This window comes from Castor canadensis, chromosome X, assembly GCF_047511655.1.
Source record: "Castor canadensis chromosome X, mCasCan1.hap1v2, whole genome shotgun sequence".
NCBI lineage: Eukaryota > Metazoa > Chordata > Mammalia > Rodentia > Castoridae > Castor > Castor canadensis.
The window spans coordinates 101,865,640-101,888,037 of NC_133405.1; the positions used below are offsets into that span (position 1 = coordinate 101,865,640).

At 35.1% G+C, this 22,398-nt stretch overlaps 1 protein-coding gene across 6 annotated transcripts in view; it reads right to left on the reverse strand.

Moving 5' to 3' along the window:
* Window positions 1-22,398, reverse strand: part of Kdm6a (lysine demethylase 6A) — a 198,442-nt gene that overhangs the window by 113,683 nt on the left and 62,361 nt on the right. For all 6 annotated transcript variants that reach the window (XM_074062348.1, XM_074062345.1, XM_074062346.1 and 3 more), the window contains exons 3-4: window positions 13,688-13,796; window positions 5,362-5,411 (exon numbers count right to left, since the gene is read on the reverse strand). In XM_074062348.1, coding sequence (XP_073918449.1) covers window positions 5,362-5,411; window positions 13,688-13,796 — 159 coding nt within the window. The remainder of the gene's footprint in view (window positions 1-5,361; window positions 5,412-13,687; window positions 13,797-22,398) is intronic.

A 22,398-nucleotide genomic window follows, 5' to 3' on the forward strand; every position in this document is an offset into this window, starting at 1 on the left:
TGAAACACTGCTGAAAGAAACTGAAGGACACTAGAAGATGGAAAGATCCCCACCACTACAACCAGGTTCATGGATTAGAAGGAATTACTATTGTTAAAATGTCCATACTACCCAAAGCAATTTATAGAATCAATGCAATCTCTTCAAAATACCAATGACATTCTTTACAGAACTAGAAAAAAGTCTTAAAATTCATATGGAAGCACAAAAGACCCTAAATAGCCAAAGTAATATTGATAAAAAAATGTAAGAAAGCTGGAGGTATTACAATTCCTGATTTTAAGACACTACAGAGCCATAGTAACCAAAACAGCATGATACTAGCATAAGAGCAGATACAAAGACTAAAGGAACAGAACAGAGATCCCAGAAATAATATAGCCAAATGATTCTTGACAAAGATTCCAAAAACATACATTGCAGAAAGGACAGCCTCTTTAATAAATGGTATGAGAAAACTGTATATCTACATGCAGAAGATTTGACACTACATACCCATCTCTCATCCTGCATAAAAATCAACTCAAAATGAATCAAAGGCCTAAATACAAGACCTGAAACTAAGAAGATACTAGAAAAAAAAGAAAAGGAAAAAAAAATACTTTAAAGCAAGGAAAAAAACTAGTACAGGAAATAACATCAGCATAAAAAATGATTTGGAGGTATGATCCCAAAGGCATAGGAAACAAAATCAAGCACAAACAAATGGGACTACATCAAACTAAAATGCTTCTGTACAGCAAGAGTGACAACCTACAAAATGGGAAAAAAATATTTGCCAACTGTTCATATGACACAAAACTGATATCCAGAATGTATAAGGAACTCAAAAAACCAAACAATTTAAAAAGTGGGTAAGTTATCTGAATACACCTTTTTTTTTTTTTTAATTTTTTGGCTAAGCAGGCACTCTATTACAAGTCACTCCACAGCTTTTTTTTTTTTTTTTTTTAATGGTTTGACTGGGGTTTGAACTCAGGGCTTCGCACTTGCAAAGCAGGCACTCTATGGTTTGGAGCCACACCTCAGTCCTGACTACATACCTCCTAAAAGAAGAAGAAATATGAATGGACAAAAAATATATGAACAAATGTTCAATATTATTACACATCAGGGACATGCAAATCAAAACTACCTTGATAGATCTTACCCTAGATATAAGGGACATTATAAAAAATAATAATAATAATAAGTACTGGGGAGAATGTGAGGAGAAAGAAAACCTTACATACTTTTAGTGAGAATCTAAATTAATGTGGCCATCAAGGAGAACAGTGTGAAGGCTCCTTAATAAAAACAAAACTAGATCTACCATATGATCCAGGTATCACACGTCTGGGTACACAGCCAAAGGAAATAAAATGGGTATACCAAACAGATACTTGTACTTCCACATTTATCATGGCACCATTTGCAATAACTAAAATGCAGAATGAACTTAGGTTTCTATCTAGGGGTCAACAGATAAAAGAAAATGTGGAATATTATTCAGACATAAATAAAGAAGAATGAAATCCTATCATTTGAAGCAAAATAAATGGACTAGATGATATTATATTACTTGAAATAAGCTAGAAAAATACTGTATGTTTTCTCTCATATGTGGATGCTTAGGGGAAAAAAAAAAAAAAAGTCAACCTGAATGTAGACTAGTAATTGCTAGAGACTGGGAAGAGGTGTGGGGGTGAATAAAGGATGCTGGATAACAGGTACCAAAATTTACAAGCTAGAAAAGGAGTAAGTTCTAATGTTTTACAGGATGACTATAGTCACAATAACCTACTATATATTTTCGGAAGATCTACAAGAGAGGTACTTAAAAGAATAAAGACATAATACAGAAAGGACACACTCTATGTAAGTGTTGAAACATGTATAGTTAATGGGTTAATAAAAAAAACTTTAAAAATAGAATGTAGTGTAGAATAAACATAAATATAGTTCTAGAACTTCTAGAAAAGGGGGGAGGGGTCAGGAAATCTTTATAATCTTAGGGTAGGCAAAGAATTCCTAACAGAATACAAAAAGTACAAGCTGTGAAAGAGAAAAATTGATTTAATGGACATCTTCAAAATAGTAAATATTTGTTCCTGAAAAGATACAAGATTAAAAGGCAAGCCACAGACTGTAAGAAAACATTTCTGCATTTATCTGACAAGACTTTTATCCAAAGCATGTAAAGAGCCCATAAGTCAACTGAGAAGACAAAAAAGAAATCTTTTAATTGTCAAAATATGTGAACAGATAACAAAAGACAAAGTGTACAAAAAGCCAGTAATACATGTAAGATGCACATCACAAATCAGAGAAATGAAAATAAAACTAAAATAATACATACTAAAATAGCTAACATTTTGAAAAGATAGACAATGAAGATATAGAACACCTAGAAAAATCTCACTAATTGCTGAAAAGTTGGAATATGAATGGTACAACCAGTTTTGGAAAATTATTTGGTAGTTAAACTTACAAGTACAACAGGGTGTGACTATCATTCCCAAATCCTAGGTATATATACCAAGAGAAATGAAATACCATGCCCAAAATACAAGGCCAAAATAATGGTCACAGCACTTTATTAATACTAATTAAAAGCTGTTGACAACTCAAATGCCTAACTGTGATAAACAGAAAAAATAGTTGTGGAATACAGATTCTATGAAATACTACTTAATGTTTAACAGAAACACTATAGTGTTCCACCCAACAATGACGATCAATCTCAAAAAATGGCTTATCAAAGGAAAGACATGAAAAACAAAAGAAAGCATGTTACTTGAATCAGTTACATGACATTCTAGAAAAGTCAAAGCTCTTTAGCTTTTTTTTTTAAATAAAGTAGTTAAGTGGTTACCTGGGACCAGGAATCAAGAGTAGGAATCAATGGTATAGGAACATAAACACTTTTGAGTAATGGAAATATTGCACGTCTTAATTATGGTAATGGTTAAATAGCTCTATAAAAAGTGCTGAAACTCAGCAAATTGGTTAAAATAATGTAAATTATCCCTCAAAATAAGGTGGGATAAAAACAAAAAACACTAGCTCTTTTTGTGTGGCTAGACAAGTTAATTAGGAAGTTTATTTGGGAAAACCAAGCAACTGAAGATAACCCTAAAACCATGAATGATGAGGAAAGACTATGCTAGCACTACCATATGCTAAAGCATATTATAAAACTCCTGTAAGTAAAATATTATAGTATAATTACTTGAATATTTCACAAGAAAGTAAAAACACAAGGCATAGAACTTAAGAAAATGTTTGCAAATTATAGACCTAATAAAAGATTGCATCTAGAATACATAAAGAACTTTTAACTCAAGTTTTTAAAACCCAGTTTAAAAATGGGCACTTTGAATAGTCATTTCAAAGAATATAAATACATAATATGTTCATGGAAAGATGATCAGCTGAGCCAAATCGGGCCATAATACATATACACATGGAAATGTTACAGTAAACTCTCTGTGTAGCTATCTTAAACAAACAAAAATATCATTTTTTTTCAAAATCAGAGAACAAGAGAGCGGAACAGGTTGAGGGAAGGGGGTTGTTGCCAGTGGGAAGGGAGAGGAGGTAGGAAAACGGAAAGGGAAAGGGTGTGGGAGGGCGAATACAATGCAAATACTGTGTACACATGTATGTAAATGGAAAAATGGTACCTGTTGAAACTCTTACAGGAATGGGGGAAGAGGTGATAAAGGAGAATGATGGATGGGGTGATTTCGACTATGTTATATTTCATATATTGTAAGAACTTCTGTGGATGCCACAATGTACCCCCACTCAGCAAAACAATTAAAAAAAAAAAAAAAGATGATCAGCATTGCTAGTCATTAGAGAAATGCAAATAAAAAAACATAGGAAGATGCAACTTTACACAAAAGCTACACTCAAAACCTGGACAATTATAACTATTGATGAGGATACGAAGAAAACTGGAACACTCATGCACTGCTGGTGGGAATATGAAATGGTACAGCCACACTGGAAATTACTTTTGGCAGTTTCTCGAAATGTTAAACATAGATTTACCTTACAACCAGTAATTCCACTTCTGAGTTTCTACACAAGAGAACTGAAAACATTACATCCACACAAAAATTTATACACAAATGCTCATAGCAACATTATTCACAATAGCTAAAAAGTATAAGCAATTCAAATACCCACCAATTTATGTATAAATAAAATATGATGTATCAATAAAATGGAACATTATTAGAGTAAGAATGTAAGTATTCACACTACAATATGGATGAACCTTGAAAACATATGCTAAGTGAAAGAAGCCAGTCACAAAAGACCACATATTATATGATTCCATTTACATGAAATATCCAAAAAAGACAAATACAAAGTGTATTAGTGGTTGCCACAGAGTAAAGGTGGGCACAAAGTTTCACGCTGGGAAGACAGACACGTTCTAAAACAAGATTGCAGTGATGGTTGAACCACTCTGAAGATTTGCTAAAAACCAATGATTTGCACAGTTGAATTTTACAGTATGTAAATTGTATCTCAATAAAGCTTTTAAAGAGGATATGCCACAGACTACAGAAGATGTTTTCAATATACTTAAATATTACCAAAGTATCTTTCTAAAACTTCTATAAAGTCTCTCTGCACAGGCTGACTGTTACAGGGTTTTCCCAGGCAAAGCCAATCTTGACTGTAATAAGGACCTACACCTAAAACTTATATACAAAAGGAAAAGATAAACTAGGCAATCAAAAAACAAAATCCACAAGAAATCTATAATGGCAATTCAGATAAAGAAACTCCACTGGTCAATAAACTTACACTTAAAAGTAAAGGTGATGTGAAATATTAACCTGTCCAAATAACTTTATGCATGGCTTACACTAAGACAAGAAAATGGATGATCAATCATTATGCACAGTTCTTAGGTCTTTGTCCAAATGGTTAGGTTCAGCTCTCCTCAGAGCTCCAGACTATAACAAGAGAGGCTCACAATAACTTTCCCATTACACCTCTCCATTTCAGCCTAATAAACCCATCTTCATCCTTCTTTTACTCCAATGTACCAACCTAAGGTAAGAAAATCAAACTGAAGACAACAAATCATTTTGTTGTTGTTAGTTGGTTGTGCTAGATTTTAACATATTTCAGTTAGGATCATCTCTGGCCAATAAAATGTGTCAGAAGAATCTATCCTCTTAAGAAAATACAAGATGATTCACATAAGGTTAACAAAACAATACTCCTTTTCCCTTTTCTAATCTCTTTCCTCTAGAAGTAATTATTTTTAAGGATTAACCAAAAAAGCAAGAACTCATTTTTAGTATAATCTGACAACAGGACAAATAGAAAAGAGGCATGCTAATGTGTACTAACCTTCCAGTAGTCAGATTGTAAACTGTAGTACCTCTGGTATGCAGATAATGCTGAAAAAAGGAAAATAATTATGTCACAATTATGTTTCATTTTGAAATCAATAATGCAAGTTTTAACAAACATTTTTATAACAGATGCTTAGCAACTGCTTTGGTAAAAAGTACTGACTCCTCACTTGGGTCTAAGGTAACTAAAAGCCTGGCATCTCTGCCTTCATTTTGTATCTGTTTCCTCACCCTGAGTCAGACTGCTGCTTAATTATATACTTTGGCATGTTAATCATTCAAGGAGTGTCTGTCTAAAAACTGATTATACTTAACCTATTTCACCACCCTTCAAGGCTGAAAATTGGGGGGGGGGGAGTAACTGAAGTATTTTACTGTCAGCTTTTACAATAATCCTTTTCAAAATCCCACAAAGGCACCTGAAAGTCTCCAATCACTGTCCTAAACCTGCAGTCACCTTGGATTCTAAGAACAGCAGAGCCCTAAAGACAGATCACCTCATGATGACATCACCCCCCCAAGCAGGAGCAATTATATCATGAGAGTCCTTTTACCCCTCAAGCAAGACTTGTTTAGGGCCACCTAGCAGAACTAGAATTGAGATAATGACCAATCATACCACAGTCTGATCAAGACTGCTTAATTATGCATACCTTTCACCCCCCTGCCTCAACTCTTATATTATTAAAACATAAAGCTCATACTAGTTGTGAAGATAGGCTGAAATGTTTCATTTCTCTCTTCCCAAAATGCTCATGGTGATTAAAATCCTTTCCTATCTTTCACCATTATTTTTGATTGATTGGGCGGGGGCTGCACTTGACATGTTAGAAGCCCCAAAGTCACGCCTCTGGTCTAGACTATAACAAGCTTCCCACCATATACACTTCCTAGCAGAGAATAACATTTCAAAGACCACACAATTTTAAAAATCTGGAGCCTTCCTACTCAGGAGTTTATGATCAAATCTCAGACCTGCAACTGAACAGAATATAGGCTAACCCTTTGGATCAAGTTAACTTTCCTCAGAGAACAAAACTGGTAGAGGATTAAGATTTTTCCCAAGATTATTCCAGAATGTGATAGATTGGTTCTCTTAAGAGACCTCAGCCAAGAATGACTGAAGACTACCAAACAGCAAAAGAATTATTTCCTTTGTGATGTTTGCTTTCATTACATTATAACCAATCCCCCCAACCCCGCCCCAATGATCTTACTCCAACCCAATTGCAAAATAGGGCAACCCATACCCCTAAACCCTCAAGAGGCATGAAAGGCTCTGAAAAAACTTAAAAGTGGCTCCTGTCAGCCTAAAAATTCAAAGATAAAAGGTTTTCATTTTTTAAAAGACTTTTTAAAAAGGTAAAAAATAAATAAAGCAAGAAGTTACATATGTACATTAGCATTGATGAGCACACCCAATCCCATACCAATAAAATCAGAAACTTCTACAGTGAAGGGCTAAGCATCTACAAACTTCAAAAATTGCCATTTGATCCTACATATACAGCTAGGACTAAGCAACAACCTAAAGACCAAGGCAGTAAAAGACCAACAGAAGCAGAGCAAACAAGTAGCAGCAGTTTGGATATATTCTAATATGCTAGGGAGTTTTAGAGATGAAGCACTTTGTGAATTTCAGATATGTGCACAATAGAAGCAAACTGCAAATATTACCCAAAGTGCTTTCATTAAACATGCAAAGATAAAATTCAAAGCAATGAAAATAACATGCTCTATCAGACAGTAAAATTATCATAAAGAACAGAATTAGAATAGAAAACTGAAACCTCAAAGTAAGATTTTGGTATACGAAAGAAACGGCAAAGAATACAGGTGACATTTCCAATCAGTACAGAATTAACATAGTAAGCAGCAATTACATACAAGCAAGAAAGTAAAATTTCTAACTCGTGATGTACGAAAAAAAAATTTCAAAGAATTAAAGGTTTAAATAAAAAAACAAGTCCATAAAACTACTAGATGAAAACATGAGGTAATAAATTTTTTCTGGTCATCTACTGGAGAAAAACTTTAAATTTCTGTTTTAAGATGCACAGGATAAAATAAGGAAGATGAGGGTAAAAACTGAGAAGTGGTCAGCTCCCTCAACTCTCTTACACAATCCTTGGCTTTTCTTTGGTAATCCAATCAAAGAGATATAGACAGTCTCCAACAAAAGGCCAAGTAGATCATCTTCAAAGAACCCCATCCATATAATCAGAGGTTCTAATTATCAGGTCTCACAATCTTCAATTATGAACAGCTAAAAATTACCAGGTATTCAAAGAAAGCCTCTAGCCAACAAGAAACACAAAAATATAGAAAAACAGTAATAACCTAAAAGGAAAAAAAATAGAGGAAGACTATGCAAGGAAAAAATTACTAGTCTTAGTCCTCAAAGGGGGGGGGTGGGAAATACCTTGGGGGGGGGCGGGAGGGGGGGGGGACCAGGGTGTAGAACCAAGGAAGATGCTCTAGAGAAACAAAATAAAATTCAGAGAACAAAATATGATAGGAGAAATGAATAACTCAATAGAAGGGTCAGAATAAGAATCTGAAGAATCACCCAAAAGATGAACAAAAAAGATAGAAACAGAAATTAAAGAAACTGTGTACTGGAGGGCTAACCTATCAATAACAGAACGCCCCCCCCACACACACACACACACGGAGAAAATTCAAAAATTCATTCCAGAAAATTCCAAGAAAGCTATAGTTTCCTGATTTCAAAGGACCTACAACAGATGTGCAAGTCTAGAAATAAGGCAGTGGAACAAACACTATCAAAATTCTGAAGAAAAAAATATTTTCAAACCACAATTATATATCCAAATTATCAGTCAAGACGGTACAATAAAGATATTTTCAGATATGCAAAGTCTCAAAAGAAATTAACTCCCGGTACCTTTCCTGAAGATAACACTGGCAAATGTCTCCCTAAAAGGAGAGTACATGCTAAAAAAGAAGATACAGTTTACTGAACGCTAGGAAACATTAATAAAGATGACAGCCCATGGGACAACCCAAGGTGGAGGAAAAGGGAGATTCCAGTATTGCAACTATGCCCAGGTCTGTTGAGGCCTATTACTAAATTCTGTTGCCTTTTGTAATCTCTTCTCAACCTGAGAACTTAATATCTATATAAACCTGGATCAGATTAATATCTGGGGTTGGGTTTTCTTATTCATGTTCTAATGAACTTCACATCCTTTCCTCTACATTTTACAAAACAGATAATGTGAGAACTTTCATTTTATCCTGTAAGAGCTCTATTCTGATGTACTTCTGAATCGCCCACTCCTCTCTGATATTCCTGACAGATTTTCTAGTACCTGGTCCATGTTAGTCTTTTGTCAGATGTCCTAACTATGGGTATTATGTTTGCCAGGATTCACACATACCCTAGCCCACTGCCTTCCAAATAAGGGACTCATAAACTGCTGAGGAGCCAGAAGGCAGACTATGACCCAAGAGCTTCCTGTTAGTTTTTCATCTGCTGAGAGCCTCCCTTAGTTGTGATAATAAGGTATTTGTCTGTTACTCAGATTTTTATTTTCCCTTTTTTGTTGTTGTTTGTTTGGTTGGTTTTTTTATGTTTTCTTTTGTTGGGATTTTTTGTTTGTTTATTTTATACCAGTCTCTCTCTATAGCCCATGCTGGTCTGGATCTCACAATCCTGTTTCAACCTCTGAGTGCTGGACTATAGATATGTTCACAATGCCCAGCTTATTGCTCCATTTTTTTAAAACTAAGCGGTATCTTACTGAGGGATACTTTTATTGGTGATTTTAAAAATGGAAGAAAGAGAAGAAGAAAACTAAGGGAAGAGTAAATATCATGTCAAACATGGATTATACCTGTGGAGTAAGGGAAGAGGATGCAATGGGATGGGGATACCAATACTACTGATGTGTATAAAACTTAATATCCTATATATTAATATATATATAAATATATATACATATATATACACACACATATATGTATGTGCTACACTTAACCTAAGCAAAGCCTTTATTTCTAATCTTTAACTATGCATGAAAAATATTCTTGGTCCACTATAACTGAGTTTTTTCTAAAGTCCTTAAGAGAGAATGATGGAAATCATTTATTTTGATATCCTTATAATGCTTAAATCCTGTTTCAGAATAATTGTAGCAAATGGATCAAAAACACTAATAATTTTGGAGACACAAAACTCAACATCTATTACTAGAAAAATATCCCAGGAAGGAGTACTGTCATTTGACCCAAGAGAGAGCGCTCACACCAAGCTCTGACTTAAGACTTGTTCACATATGCAACTGTTGCCAAGTAACACACCCTAGCCATTTGTAACTACAGAGAGAAAGGAAGAGGGAAGAGAAGGAGAGGAACTGGGACAGGGACAGGGACCAAGACCAAGACTAAGTGAGACCAGTTTTCTTAAAGCGAGAAGGAAAGGAACAAAAATCTATTATTGGCTAGAATTTCAGGGACTTATATAATTGGGGAGACTTACAGTTCACTATGTAATATGAAGAAATTACTTTTAAAGGTTTCAAGGTTTTCATTTCATATTAACATCAGCAATGACTCATTATACTTAATCTCACAATCCTCCTGCCTCAGCTCTTATCTTCTGGAATTCTTACTATCTCCCATGTCTCTTACTTCATAGTTTCTATCTTTTTATAATTTTTCTGTATACTTTGAGATAATTTGTACTTGACCTTCCAAGCAACTTTATTTAACTCAGTAGCACTCTATAATGTACCACACATATTTGTAAGTAATTACACATATTTTTTGTTAATTAAACTGCTTCTAAGAGCCATCACAAATATTAATCTGAATATATGTTTGTTCCTCAACCCAGGGTTCTATGTCTTTCAGGGTATCCTCCAACCTGAAGAAGAGAAATCACTGCACTGTCTCCAAAACTTAAGACAGTCTGTCTGACAGCCACATTGGCTGTCTGCTTTAGCAGAGGGTAAAGGGTTTGTTTTGGAATTCAATAGAAAGGAAGTATAGTCGACATTCTAAAGAACCACTCAAGTCTCAGTTCAAGGAAAAACTGTTGGGAGCCCTGCCCCCTGACAGCCTACAAGAGCTTCTACAAGAGCTGTCTCAACTACAGAGCCACTTTGTCCAAGGTCACACTCCTTCCCAGGCTGGCTCATGTTCACTAAAAAATTTTATATAATGACAACAAAAAAATCAGTGGAGAATAAAGGTCTAGCCATCTTGGTCCAACTTGGGACAGCTATGAAAAGCCATTGTAATTCCAGAGCTCCCCATGAGTTGATCAAAACTCTTGACAGCTTACTTTCTCTGTGCACTTCTGGATCTAAAATCTAACTCCTTCTAGCGGAATCCAACTTATGAGAACAGGCCAAGCGCATTCAGCTCCACTTTCCTAGAATCTCCTACCCGATTACTTTCATAGGATAAATTCCTAGAAACAAAATAACCAAATCAAATGCAGCAATGTTTTTAACTAGCCAAAAGGTTAAAAGGTAACCTTAAATCCTTTATTCCTTCTGTTTCATATTCATCTGAAATGACAGAAACAATATTTTAATAAACAATATTGATAAAGCATACCATCTGATAGAACAATGTCGCCATTTATAAATCGGCGGCCATTTTATCCTCAGACCTCACTTGAGAAACTTCCAAGGACAGCCCCGCCCTTAAACAAATTCCCTAGCTCTAAGACAGCCCCACCCCTACCAGAGACTACCCTGCATGCACTAACTTCCTTAACCTCCCCCTTCTATAAAAGCCACGTCTGGCCCAGAATCGCTCCTGAGCCATCTTCTTCCACCCCCCCCCCCCAACCAGCCTGGCAGTTTGGGCCTGCCATTAACTTTGCTCTACAGACGTGAGACTTTTCTCATAAGCTTTCTTTGTGAGCAGCGTTTTTCCTAACACCATCTGCAGACCAAAAATTTCTATTAAGACAAGAAGCAGATGAGATCAGAACAGCAAACAGTGTCAGAAAAAACACAGTCCAACATACACAAAACAGGTTCTACAATTTACTGTGACAGAAGTAGGAGCAATTTTTCAGAAGGAACCGAACTCAGAGAAATCCCCAGCTCGAAAAGCTTTATACAAAGACAAATGGAGACAAATAATTAAAGAACTGTCTTTAGAATAGCAGATTGTAAATCCCCTACACACACACACACACACACACACACACACCTAAGCATTCTGCTCACAAAATTACATGTTTATTGCATGGTTCATGTTTACAGCCAGAAAATTATGGTTTATAATATGTTCTCTAAAAATAAGTTTTTATTTGGCTGAGGTTGGCAGTTCTCTTATCTTGTATAGACTCCAAACAAAGGAAACAGCCTGGGGTAACAAATCCCTCTACAAATTGGTGGTGGTGATAGTATGAATGTGGGTAGGTATGTTAGGGAGGGAAGAGTGCTATTGGAAACTGGTGCTAGATTTATAGTTGTAGAAAGATGGTGAAGAGAATGAACAAAAAGAACACACTAGCTGATATTTTTAAAGGAATTTTTTAAGTGGGAATGTACCCCCAAAAAACCTCCAAGATAATCAATAACAATTAACATTCAGGAAATAGAAGCCACCAGCTTAGAACATTAAAATATACTGAAATGTGTGTACAGCCCTTATCTATTCTCTCACTCCTCTTCCTTGTGTTACAAATTAAGCTACTGCCTACCTATCAATGGTCAATTGAAAAGCACAACTTTTCAAGGACTTAAATCCTTAGCTATCCCTTCTCTTCTCCTACCTTACTAGATTCCTCCCACCATCTAGTTTGCGAATATAGTTTAGGTGCCACAGGTCCCCTGTGATCTGCCTTCCAAAATAGAAAAAACTATCTCCAAATGTCCCTGGATTCTTCATTATCTTCATAGTCAAACTTTTTATGGAAAATACAGCTAAATTCATTTGACTAATAAAGTTTTAAGAGTTAAAAGACATACTGTTTAGTGACCACTAAGGGGCAAGAACATATAGCCCTATATGTACACCTAATTTTCAAGTCTAGGGCTCTGTTTATGTGCCATCAAATTAGTGTGTTATTAAGTGTATATACAAAGGTATGGCATTGAAAAATCATCAGACTGCATAGAAGTCTATATATTTTTGGTATGAGAATTCCCTTAAATACATTACCAGTTTTAATTGCAGCTAAATTGTCTATTATTAATACCTATTATCCTCTTGAACTTAAACTATTTTGCTTAACCAGTGTCACATAACAAGGGTAAAACCTCTGAGCTATCATCTACCACCCCTGTTAGAAATATCTTTAAATACTGGGGTGTCATGAGAGAGGTGACCCTACTCAAAAGTCAGTAGGAAAGGCAAAATTTATTTCTGCAGAAGGATACACACCAGGAAGTCTGGGAGGCATGCACACTGGGTGGGAAGTCCACAGGGGTTTAATCTGACACCATACTGTCCCTGTCCTGCCCCTGGATTGAGCAAGTTTGGGGCTCACAGTCTACATGGTTGGCTAATTAGAAAGGGGCCAGGTTAGGAGGGAGCTTTGGAAACAAAGAAGTTTAAAAGCTCAGGGAAGCAGTAACTGTTTTTGGTTATCAGCTCCAGAACCAGGGCATCTAGCGTAGTTCTTGCCCCGCTAAGGGTAACAACCCTTTATTCTTAACAGAAACTTTTATCACGAGTTTAGTGGGACTAATATTTCTAACAGCAGTGATTACTGATTGAATCCTTTGACAGAAAAGACCCAATCTAAATTAGGTCTTTTCCTACCCCTCCTACCCTTTTACAGATTAGAGAACAAAAATTCAAGGATGTTCATATAATCTGCAACTGTAAATAATATAGCTAAGCTGGGAAATAAGTCTAACTTCACTGAATAAAGAACTGGTTTTACCCAAAACTCAAGGTCATAACTGTCTCTGCATTATTTACCTTTACAGTAACATGGCTACAGATCAGATTTTTATTCAAGTATTTTGTGGCTATAATGGACAAGTTTTACATACAGGATAAGGAAGAAAGTTAATTTTGTGTTGCCGTTCCAAAGTGTGCACCAATGTAGAAATCTATACCAACTGACTCACTTTCTACTATGGTATGGTCTTTAAAGTACAAAGATATTCACCAGAGAAACAAAGCCACATCACACATATAAGAGTTTTATCAGTTTTACTGATGGTTTACAAAAAAGTTACATTTATTTTCTTTCACATTGTTTACTAAGCTCATGAGCTTCTAATTTCCTAGAAGTAAAAGTAGTACTTTTGATGGAGTATAATTACGATTACTTTAAATACATATATAAATCAAATAGAAATTAACAAGGGAAAAATTACCTTTTGGATAATCTTCCAATAAGAGGTTGAAGTGACCTAATTGACAAAAGAAATCAGACTCCACTTTTCCTTCAGCTTTTAAGATTAGCGATTCATAGCAGCGAACAGCCTAGAAATAAAAAATACACATATTTAAGAAAAAGACAAAACCTTAGAATGCATTTCCTTCCTAAGATAATGCATATATTCTCCATAAAAACCACCCAAGAAATCAATATATTTTGCTTCTAGACATATTCACAGCAGCATGCTTTAGAAGGAATACATTTATTTATTAAAAGAGCCAGTAGTTATCGTATAAGTTCCTTTCCCATTCATAAAATGGAAACAATACTTGCCAAATCAAATAATGTATGAGTATTTTGACAGCCTTATTTATAAATTGCAAGTCTAATTACTTTAGTCCCTGCTGATTTTAAAAAAAAAAATCTGTTCTCAAATACAAATATCCATCTTTCCCACAAATGAGAAGAACTTTACTGAATCATGTGAGAATTCATAGAATCTCTACAGTAATAAGAACAGCTACCTCTACCAGAGCTACGTTACCATAAGCTGCCTTTCGATTGTCTTTTCTTTGTGATATACTTCAAACACATGGACCCTAGTCTTGCCCACAGTCCAACATATATATGCCCTCACTCTCACATTTTCTTCCTCATAAGAAAAAAGTAACATTATTTTAAGGCTATGAATATCCCTTTGTACTCCAGTAAACTTCAAGAGAAAATGAATGACAGAAAATCTAGAGTTGTAGAGTTTGACTACAAATTTCAGTTGTAGTCAAATCCTGGGGAACTTGCCCTCCCTCTTAGTTTTGGTAACATTCAAAGAGCTGACAAAAAGATTAAAATTAGAAAATTTCTCTAAGGGTTGATCACGGTGTTTAGCACACTTGTTTCTTCCTCCTCAGATAACTCTTTGAACCTTTCCAATAATGCTGTCAAAACGTCCCTGCTAAGAAATACTAACAATGTTTTTATTATAATGTGTCCTGGAGTCATTAAAGAAAGAAATATGTGTGATTTCTTAAATCTCTGGGTAAACTCCCAGATTTGGTACAAAGAAAGGAACTCTAATAGCTTTCATTATTATCAGAAACTCCCGTCATCAATTTCAAGTTTCCTAGGATAATAATACCCACTTATAAGACCTTAAATTTTCCTCTACTATGAAATACAAAGCTTTGAAGGAGGATTTCAAAATGTCTATCCTTAAATTTACCTATCCCAATGAAATTTACCTATTTCAACAAGTTTGGAGAACCAATCTCAAACAAGGCAATTTGGGCTGATTGTACTATACTTAGATCCCATGATTTATAAGAGAACTGTCTTCAGTTTCTATTACGTTCTTACTCATCCAAATGTGCCTATGTACCAAACCACTGAAAACTAATCATTCTGCTTCCCTATAATTAAAAGAGTCTGAACACTACACTGAAGTCTCAGAAATTACTATAATTTGGAGGCATAAACTTCAAGATCCTCTATGTCATATATAATTCTTATCTAACAGATGGTTAGCATACAAAACTACAATTTATTATACTGCTTTAGACCACTATCAGAGAAATTCATAAAATATTGTGCTACAGTATAATTCCTAATTTTATATTAAATAATTTTTTTCTAAAGCTAATAATAGCATTGGAAATAAAGCACATTAGAATCTTACTGTCTTTGTTTTCTTAAACTTTTAGCAATATATGTAGAAACTTCTACTCCTCTGACAATCTTATAGCTGATTAATATTAAACTTATAAGCAAATATGTTCTCATGAAAAAGTATTCAATATATAAACAAATTTTCTTTAAAGATTTAAGCAAAAAAAAAAAAAAAAAAAACTGCCAATATTCTACACTTAAACATCTTGATCCCATACCACTACCATGATCATCTATTGCTTATCTTCCGTTGCTCATAAAACAAAGAAACACATCTGAAGTTAATATTATATACAATTCTGATCATAATGAAACATCACAAGGTAAAAATCAGAATGGAGATTTTGCATTTACCTTCACATACACCCAGGTTGGATTAATACATTCTTAATAATTTCCCCACAGGGGTTAGCAGAGTAGCTCAAGTTGTAAAGTGCTTGCCTAGCAAGCATGAATTATCTAAATATAAAACGCTAAAAATACAAAGTCCAGAGATGGGAGATGTAGTTTAGTGGTAGAGGGCTTGCCTAGCCAGCAAAAGGCCCTAAGTTCCATCCTGAGCACCGGGCGGGGGGCGGGGTTTCGGGTCTATCTGGCCCTTACAAAGACTTTGTATTTTGTTCACCTTCTCTAAATTTTCTAGATTTTTTTCATAACTAACCAATATAACTTTTCGTGTAAAAATAATTAAAGTATTAAATAATAGATATAAGGGTAGTCAAAAAATTGAAAATCATTTGTAGCTAGATCAGCATCATTGACAGAGCACTTTTTATGGCTATTGAGCACATAGAAAAATGGCTAGTGCAAGCAGACAATAACATTTTTTTAAATGTTTCATTTTAATAGTTATTCACATTTTTAAATAAACACGTGACTAACGGTTACCCTTTTAACTATTTACAATGTTGATATAGATAATTTTAGAGCTGAAAACAACTGAATATTCAGTCTATACACCAAATATTGGGAAAGCAAAATTTCTTAAGCTTAGAAATGAAAGGCATATAAAATACATTTTATTTATACACACACACACAGAGTATCTTGTAGTGAGGATGAGCAAGGCCCGCCACAAAAATCACTTTTATATCCTGTAACTGCTTATTGCTGGAGGTCTGCACATCTATATTCTTTACCACCTACTAGAAAAAAATAAGGAAAATAAACAGTTGATCACAACATACTAAAACCAATTAAAATCCTCCCAGTTTTGTACAAAGTTTAGATGTCCCCCTACATTACAGTACCATTCAATATAATTTGTGTTTGGTAGTGCTTTATTATTATTTCAAAAATCAGTTGTTGCAGAACAACAAAATACCTTTATTTCTAAACCTTGGCATGAACACAGACATATAACTACTTGTTTTTAATGTTAAGTATTTGGCTGGGTCACAGCTCAGTGGTAGCACTTGCCTAGCATATGCAAGGCCCTGGGTTCAATCCACAGCACTGCAAAAAGTAAATTAAAATAAATGCTAAGTGTTCTTTTTATGCTTAGTTAGGACCTAACTAAAATGACAGTTATTATTTTATAATTTTAGAACTGTCAAATATAGGCAACTTTTAAATGGTTTTTCAACTTGTAAGATTAACTGAAGTAGCTGAGTGACAAACGCATGCTAGTAAAAATAAAAGTGTAGATTTAAATACCTCAATGGTTTAAATGAACAGAAATGTTTAGTTTGCAAACATATAGCAGCCACAGACGTACAAATATGTACAAAGCCAGTAGAACTTAAAAAGCAGATTAAGGAAGTAAGGCAGATTACAAATCAATTTGTCATCTATGAAATATACCTACTAGAAACATATTCGTAGCCCAAATTGATAAAGTATGTTATACAGATCAACAGCAATCATCAGCTCACCAAGGTCTAGCAATATCAAATGGCTAACATTATCTTTAGTTCTGAGTATTATATTTTAACAGGTTACACACAGGGATCTTCAATTCTGATGAAGGATATGGAAACTGTTGTAAGAAAATTATCTGGAGGCAGAGATCGGGAGGATGGCAATTCAAAGCCAGCCTTGGGCAAATAGTTCTCAAGACCCTATCTCAAATACCAATACAAAGCAGGGCTGGCAGAGTGGCTTTAAGTGGTAGAGTGGCTCTAAAAGTAGAGTACCTGCCTAGCAAGCATGAAGCCGAGTTCAAATCCCACTACTGCCAAAAAAAAGGAAAAAATTATCTGGGGCTGTGGGTACTGGGCACATGCACGTGGGTTCAATTCCCATTTTACTTAACTGAGTATAACTGAAGAAAACATCAGACAAGCTGTAGCTTTACTCAAACATTTTTAAAGCTGTCACTTACAAGACTGATTAAACTTTGGGTAGCTCCAAACATTAGATAATAAGCAGGTATAACTTAAAAACATGAGTCCAATCAGAAAAAAGGAGACTTAAACCTAACAAAAATTAAATGTGCTCTCTTTGGCTAGTATCAATGCAAACAACTAAAGCATAAATGACTAAGACATCTGAGAGTTAAAAAAGGTTTCTTACTTTGGATAAGATAAGCTCCATTTTTTTTTTAAAGATTCCTTGGGAATGATTCCATGTATCCCCTTTAAGAATTAGATAATAAATAAATAAATAAACAAACTAAAAAATATCTTCAAGAATTATATAAGAAAAAAAAAACCAAAAATCGTATGTTCTCCCTCATATGTGGACATTAGATCAAGGGCAAACACAACAAGGGCTATCATGTGCTATGAGCACATGATAAAAGCGAGAGCACACAAGGGAGATATGAGGATAGGTAAGACACCTAAAAAACTAGCTAGCATTTGTTGCCCTTAACGCAGAGAAACTAAAGCAGATACCTTAAAGCAACTGAGGCCAATAGGAAAAGGGGAACAGGTACTAGAGAAAAGGTTAGATCAAAAAGAATTAACCTAGAAGGTAACACCCACGCACAGGAAATCAATGTGAGTCAATGCCCTGTATAGCTATCCTTATCTCAACCAGCAAAAACCCTTGTTCCTTCCTATTATTGCTTATACTCTCTCTACAACAAAATTAGAAATAAGGGCAAAATAGTTTCTGCTGGGTATTGAGGGGGGGAGAGGGAGGGGGCGGAGTGGGTGGTATGGGAGGGGGTGGGGGCAGGGGGGAGAAATGAACCAAGCCTTGTATGAACATATGAATAATAAAAGAAAAATGAAAAAAAATTAGCAAAAAAAAATATCTTCAAGAATTATATAAGAATCATGGCTTTAACAGCTCACACCTTCTCAATAGAAGACTATTCAATACAATAGTTTTAATACTTAATGCAGGTTGAGTATCTCTTATCAAAAATACTTGGGAGCTAGGCAAGGTGGTACACACATATAATTCCAGCAACTCAGGAAGATAACAAATTGGAGGCTAGTCCAGACAAAAGGAGCAAGACCCTGTCTCAAAAACAAAATACAAACAAAAAGGTTGGAGGTGTAGTTCAAGTGGTAGAGCACTTGCTTGCATATGCAAGGCCGTGAGTTCAATCCCCAGTAGTGCAAAAATCAAACAGCCAAATGAAAGCAAACAGCTTGGAACCAAAAGTGCTCCCAAGTTTAAGATATTTATAGATTTTGTAGTACCTGTGTATGCTTGATGAGATATCTTGGGGGTGGGAACCAAACTTAAACATAAAATTTGCTTCACTTATACCTTATACACATAGCCTGAAGGTAATTTTACAGTGTTTTTAGTGCACCTGCAGTTTGTCTATGGCCCATCATTACATGAGGTCAAGTATGGAATTTCCCACTTGTGTCCAATAGGCACTCAGAAATTTTCATATAGCATTACGAATTTCAGATTTCCAGATTAGGGATGCTCAGCCTATTATTTTACGGGAAAAGGTCAAACTTCTGTATTATTTTAAAGGGGATAAATATTGCAAACATTATGATAAGCACTGAAATATCAGCAGTTGTTTCATAGGTATAGAGTTTCACTTTTACAAGATGAGTTCTGGAGGCTGGCTGTACAACCATGTGAATGTATTTAACAATACTGAACTATCCAATTAAAAATGATTAAGATGGTAAAATTTTGTTGTCGTTGTTGCTGCTGCTGTTTTGAGACAGGGTTTTGCTATGTTGCCCAGGGTGGCCTTGAACTCAAGATCTTTGTGGCTCAACCTCCCTGTACTGGGATTACAGACATGGACCACCAAACCTGCCTAGGTGTTTTTAAGGCACTAATATAGACAGTACTATGGATAATTAAAAATGCTTAGTATTATGTCAGTCATTAATCAGTGAGCACACATTCAGTCCTGAATACTTAATTGGCTGCTAGGCATCAAAAGTAAAAGCAAGCCAATTCCTGTCTCCTTTATGTAATTTTTATTTTCCTCCACACCATATTTTTCTCCTCTTTTCTCACCAATTTGCTTTTCCCACTCCTTTCTTCATCCAACTTCATTTCTCTATCTTCATTATCTTTACCCTTAACTGAAGATGCATTTGTGCCTTATAAATTAGTTAAATGTTCTTGCTATGTTAGAACAAGGGAGAAGAGGCAAGATGAGAGGAGAAGACTTGGGTCTTCATTAAGCCTCCATGCTAAGGACTCTAAATTTTTAACTCTAAACAACCTAACAGACTTTTCCCACTTGGATATCCCAATATCATCTTAAATTCAACAAGTAGTAATCTTTTTTGCTCTGTTCAAAAATTTCTATCTTAAGTTTCCTTTTCACTAGAAGGAACAATTCAAATCACTTCTTAATCCCTACACATCTAATTGGTTACTACTAAATCTTTCCAACACTTGTACCCCTCTTTTTTAGCTATCATTTCTGAATTCCAAGGAACACCATATTGTCCCTTTACTGTCACTTGATTCACCTTGAATACTCTACTTCTGCAGCCCAATTCATGCCCTAAACAAAAACTACTCTTCAATGCAGTGCCATTTATTGCTATGCTTTCTGTTCTCCAATCTCCAATTAGTTCCTATTGTCTGTTGGATACTTAGGTCCAGTCCTATCATACAAATTCAAACTTTTGTCCATCTTACTTCAACTCCACACAATCTTCAAACTTTCTCATCCCATAAATTCCATATATTTTAACAGCTCATTTTTAGTGTATAGAAATGCTAATGATTTTTCTATGTTGATTTTATATCCTGCTACCTTGCTATAGCTATTGATGATGTCTAGAAGCTTCTGAGCAGAGTGTTTGGGGTCTTTAAGGTATAGGATCATGTAATCTGCAAATAGGGATATTTTGACAGTTTCTTTACCTATTTGTATTCCTTTTATTCCTTCTTCTTACCTAATTGCTCTGGCTAGGAATTCCAGTACTATGTTGAATAGGAGTGGAGATAGTGGGCATCCTTCTCTCGTTCCTGATTTTAGAGGGAATGGTTTCAGTTTTTCTCCGTTAAGTATAATGGCGGCTGTAGGTTTGTCATATATAGCTTTTATAATGTTGAGGTACTTTCCTTCTATTCCTAGTTTTCTTAAGAGCTTTTATCATGAAATGATGTTGGATCTTATCAAAGGCTTTTTCTGCATCTACTGAGATGATCAAGTGGTTTTTGTCTTTGCTTCTGTTAATGTGGTTTATTACGTTTATTGATTTTCATATGTTGAACCACCCCTGCATCCCTGGGATGAAGCCTACTTGGTCGTGGTTAATAATCTTTTTGATGTGTTGTTGAATTCGGTTTGCCATTATTTTGTTGAGGATTTTTGCATCAATGTTCATTAAGGAGATTGGCCTATAGTTCTCCTTTTTGGAGGTGTCTCTTCCTAGTTCTGAACTCAGCCATCTAACTGCCTTTCCCAGAAGCAACAAATGTTAAAATTGTCTACCATATTCAAGATTGTCTTGCAGATGTGAACATACTTTCCCACTTTCTCGACTTCATTAATATTTACATATCTACATACACACTGTTTTGCAGCTTGCTTCAGATTCTATGTGTTCCAGATACACTTTCTCCCCTCTTTTATTAACAGAACTCCTAAACTTAATTAGACAAGTTTGTACAGAGTGAAGACTGAGATTTGCAACCGTCTCTGTAGTGGTCTGGTGACAAAGTTCTGCCCAATGAGATATGTGCATAATAGTATAATAAAAATTAAAACCTCATCAGTATTAAATCTAGACTTCTCAGTCTCTCTGGAACTACTACTTTGAATTCATGGGATGTGCTGAATGCTAAAGAATAAATAATCATTCAAAAAAGCATCACAGTACTTCACTACTCTTATCAAACAAATTAAAACACTTTGCTACTGTAAAATATTCTCACAGAACTACACTACTGAAATCAAACTGGACTAATTAACTATACTGATAGGAAAACTGAGGCACCAAGAAAAGTAAATTCTATTCTCAAAAATCACAGAGCTACCAATAAGCAGAAGTGGATTAAACAATATGGCTCCAGGGCCTCTAAGCAATTAAAGTCATGCCTTGGAACCTGAAGTCATATTCAGGAAAGAGAATCTCCGTAATTAGCTCTTCTTTGCACACTTCTACACACTAGTCCACACCAAGCAGAAAAGCAACACCTATTATCTCCACTGTCCTCATTCCTCAGAAAAACTTAGCCTCAGTTCTTTTCTCACCCTTCTTAATCATAATAAAAAACAATCATAGTGGGCTGTAGTACAGATCAGTGATAGAACACTTGCCTAACACACATAAGATCCTCAGCACTGCAAAAGAAGGAAACCAAAAAGGAGACAAAAAGACCTAACAAAAATAAACCAAGTGACCACATTCAAAATCCACCTGTGACAAAATAAATAAATAAATACTACTTTGTGTGTGTGTGTGTGTGTGTAATTCAAAGTGTGGTGTATATGTGGGAAATGCTTTACCCTACACTTCTTGGTATTTTCTCAAAGATACCTTCTTAATTTCCCTAGTGTTGATTTTTCTGTTTAGTATTTTGTCAAATGAAAGACCAAATACAGTACAACAAAGCAAATTAGGCTGTACTGTCTCAACCAACAAGTTGCTTTTTTTTGACTACTAGCTCTAAAAACCTTTACTGCAAATGCACACAGCCAAATGAACT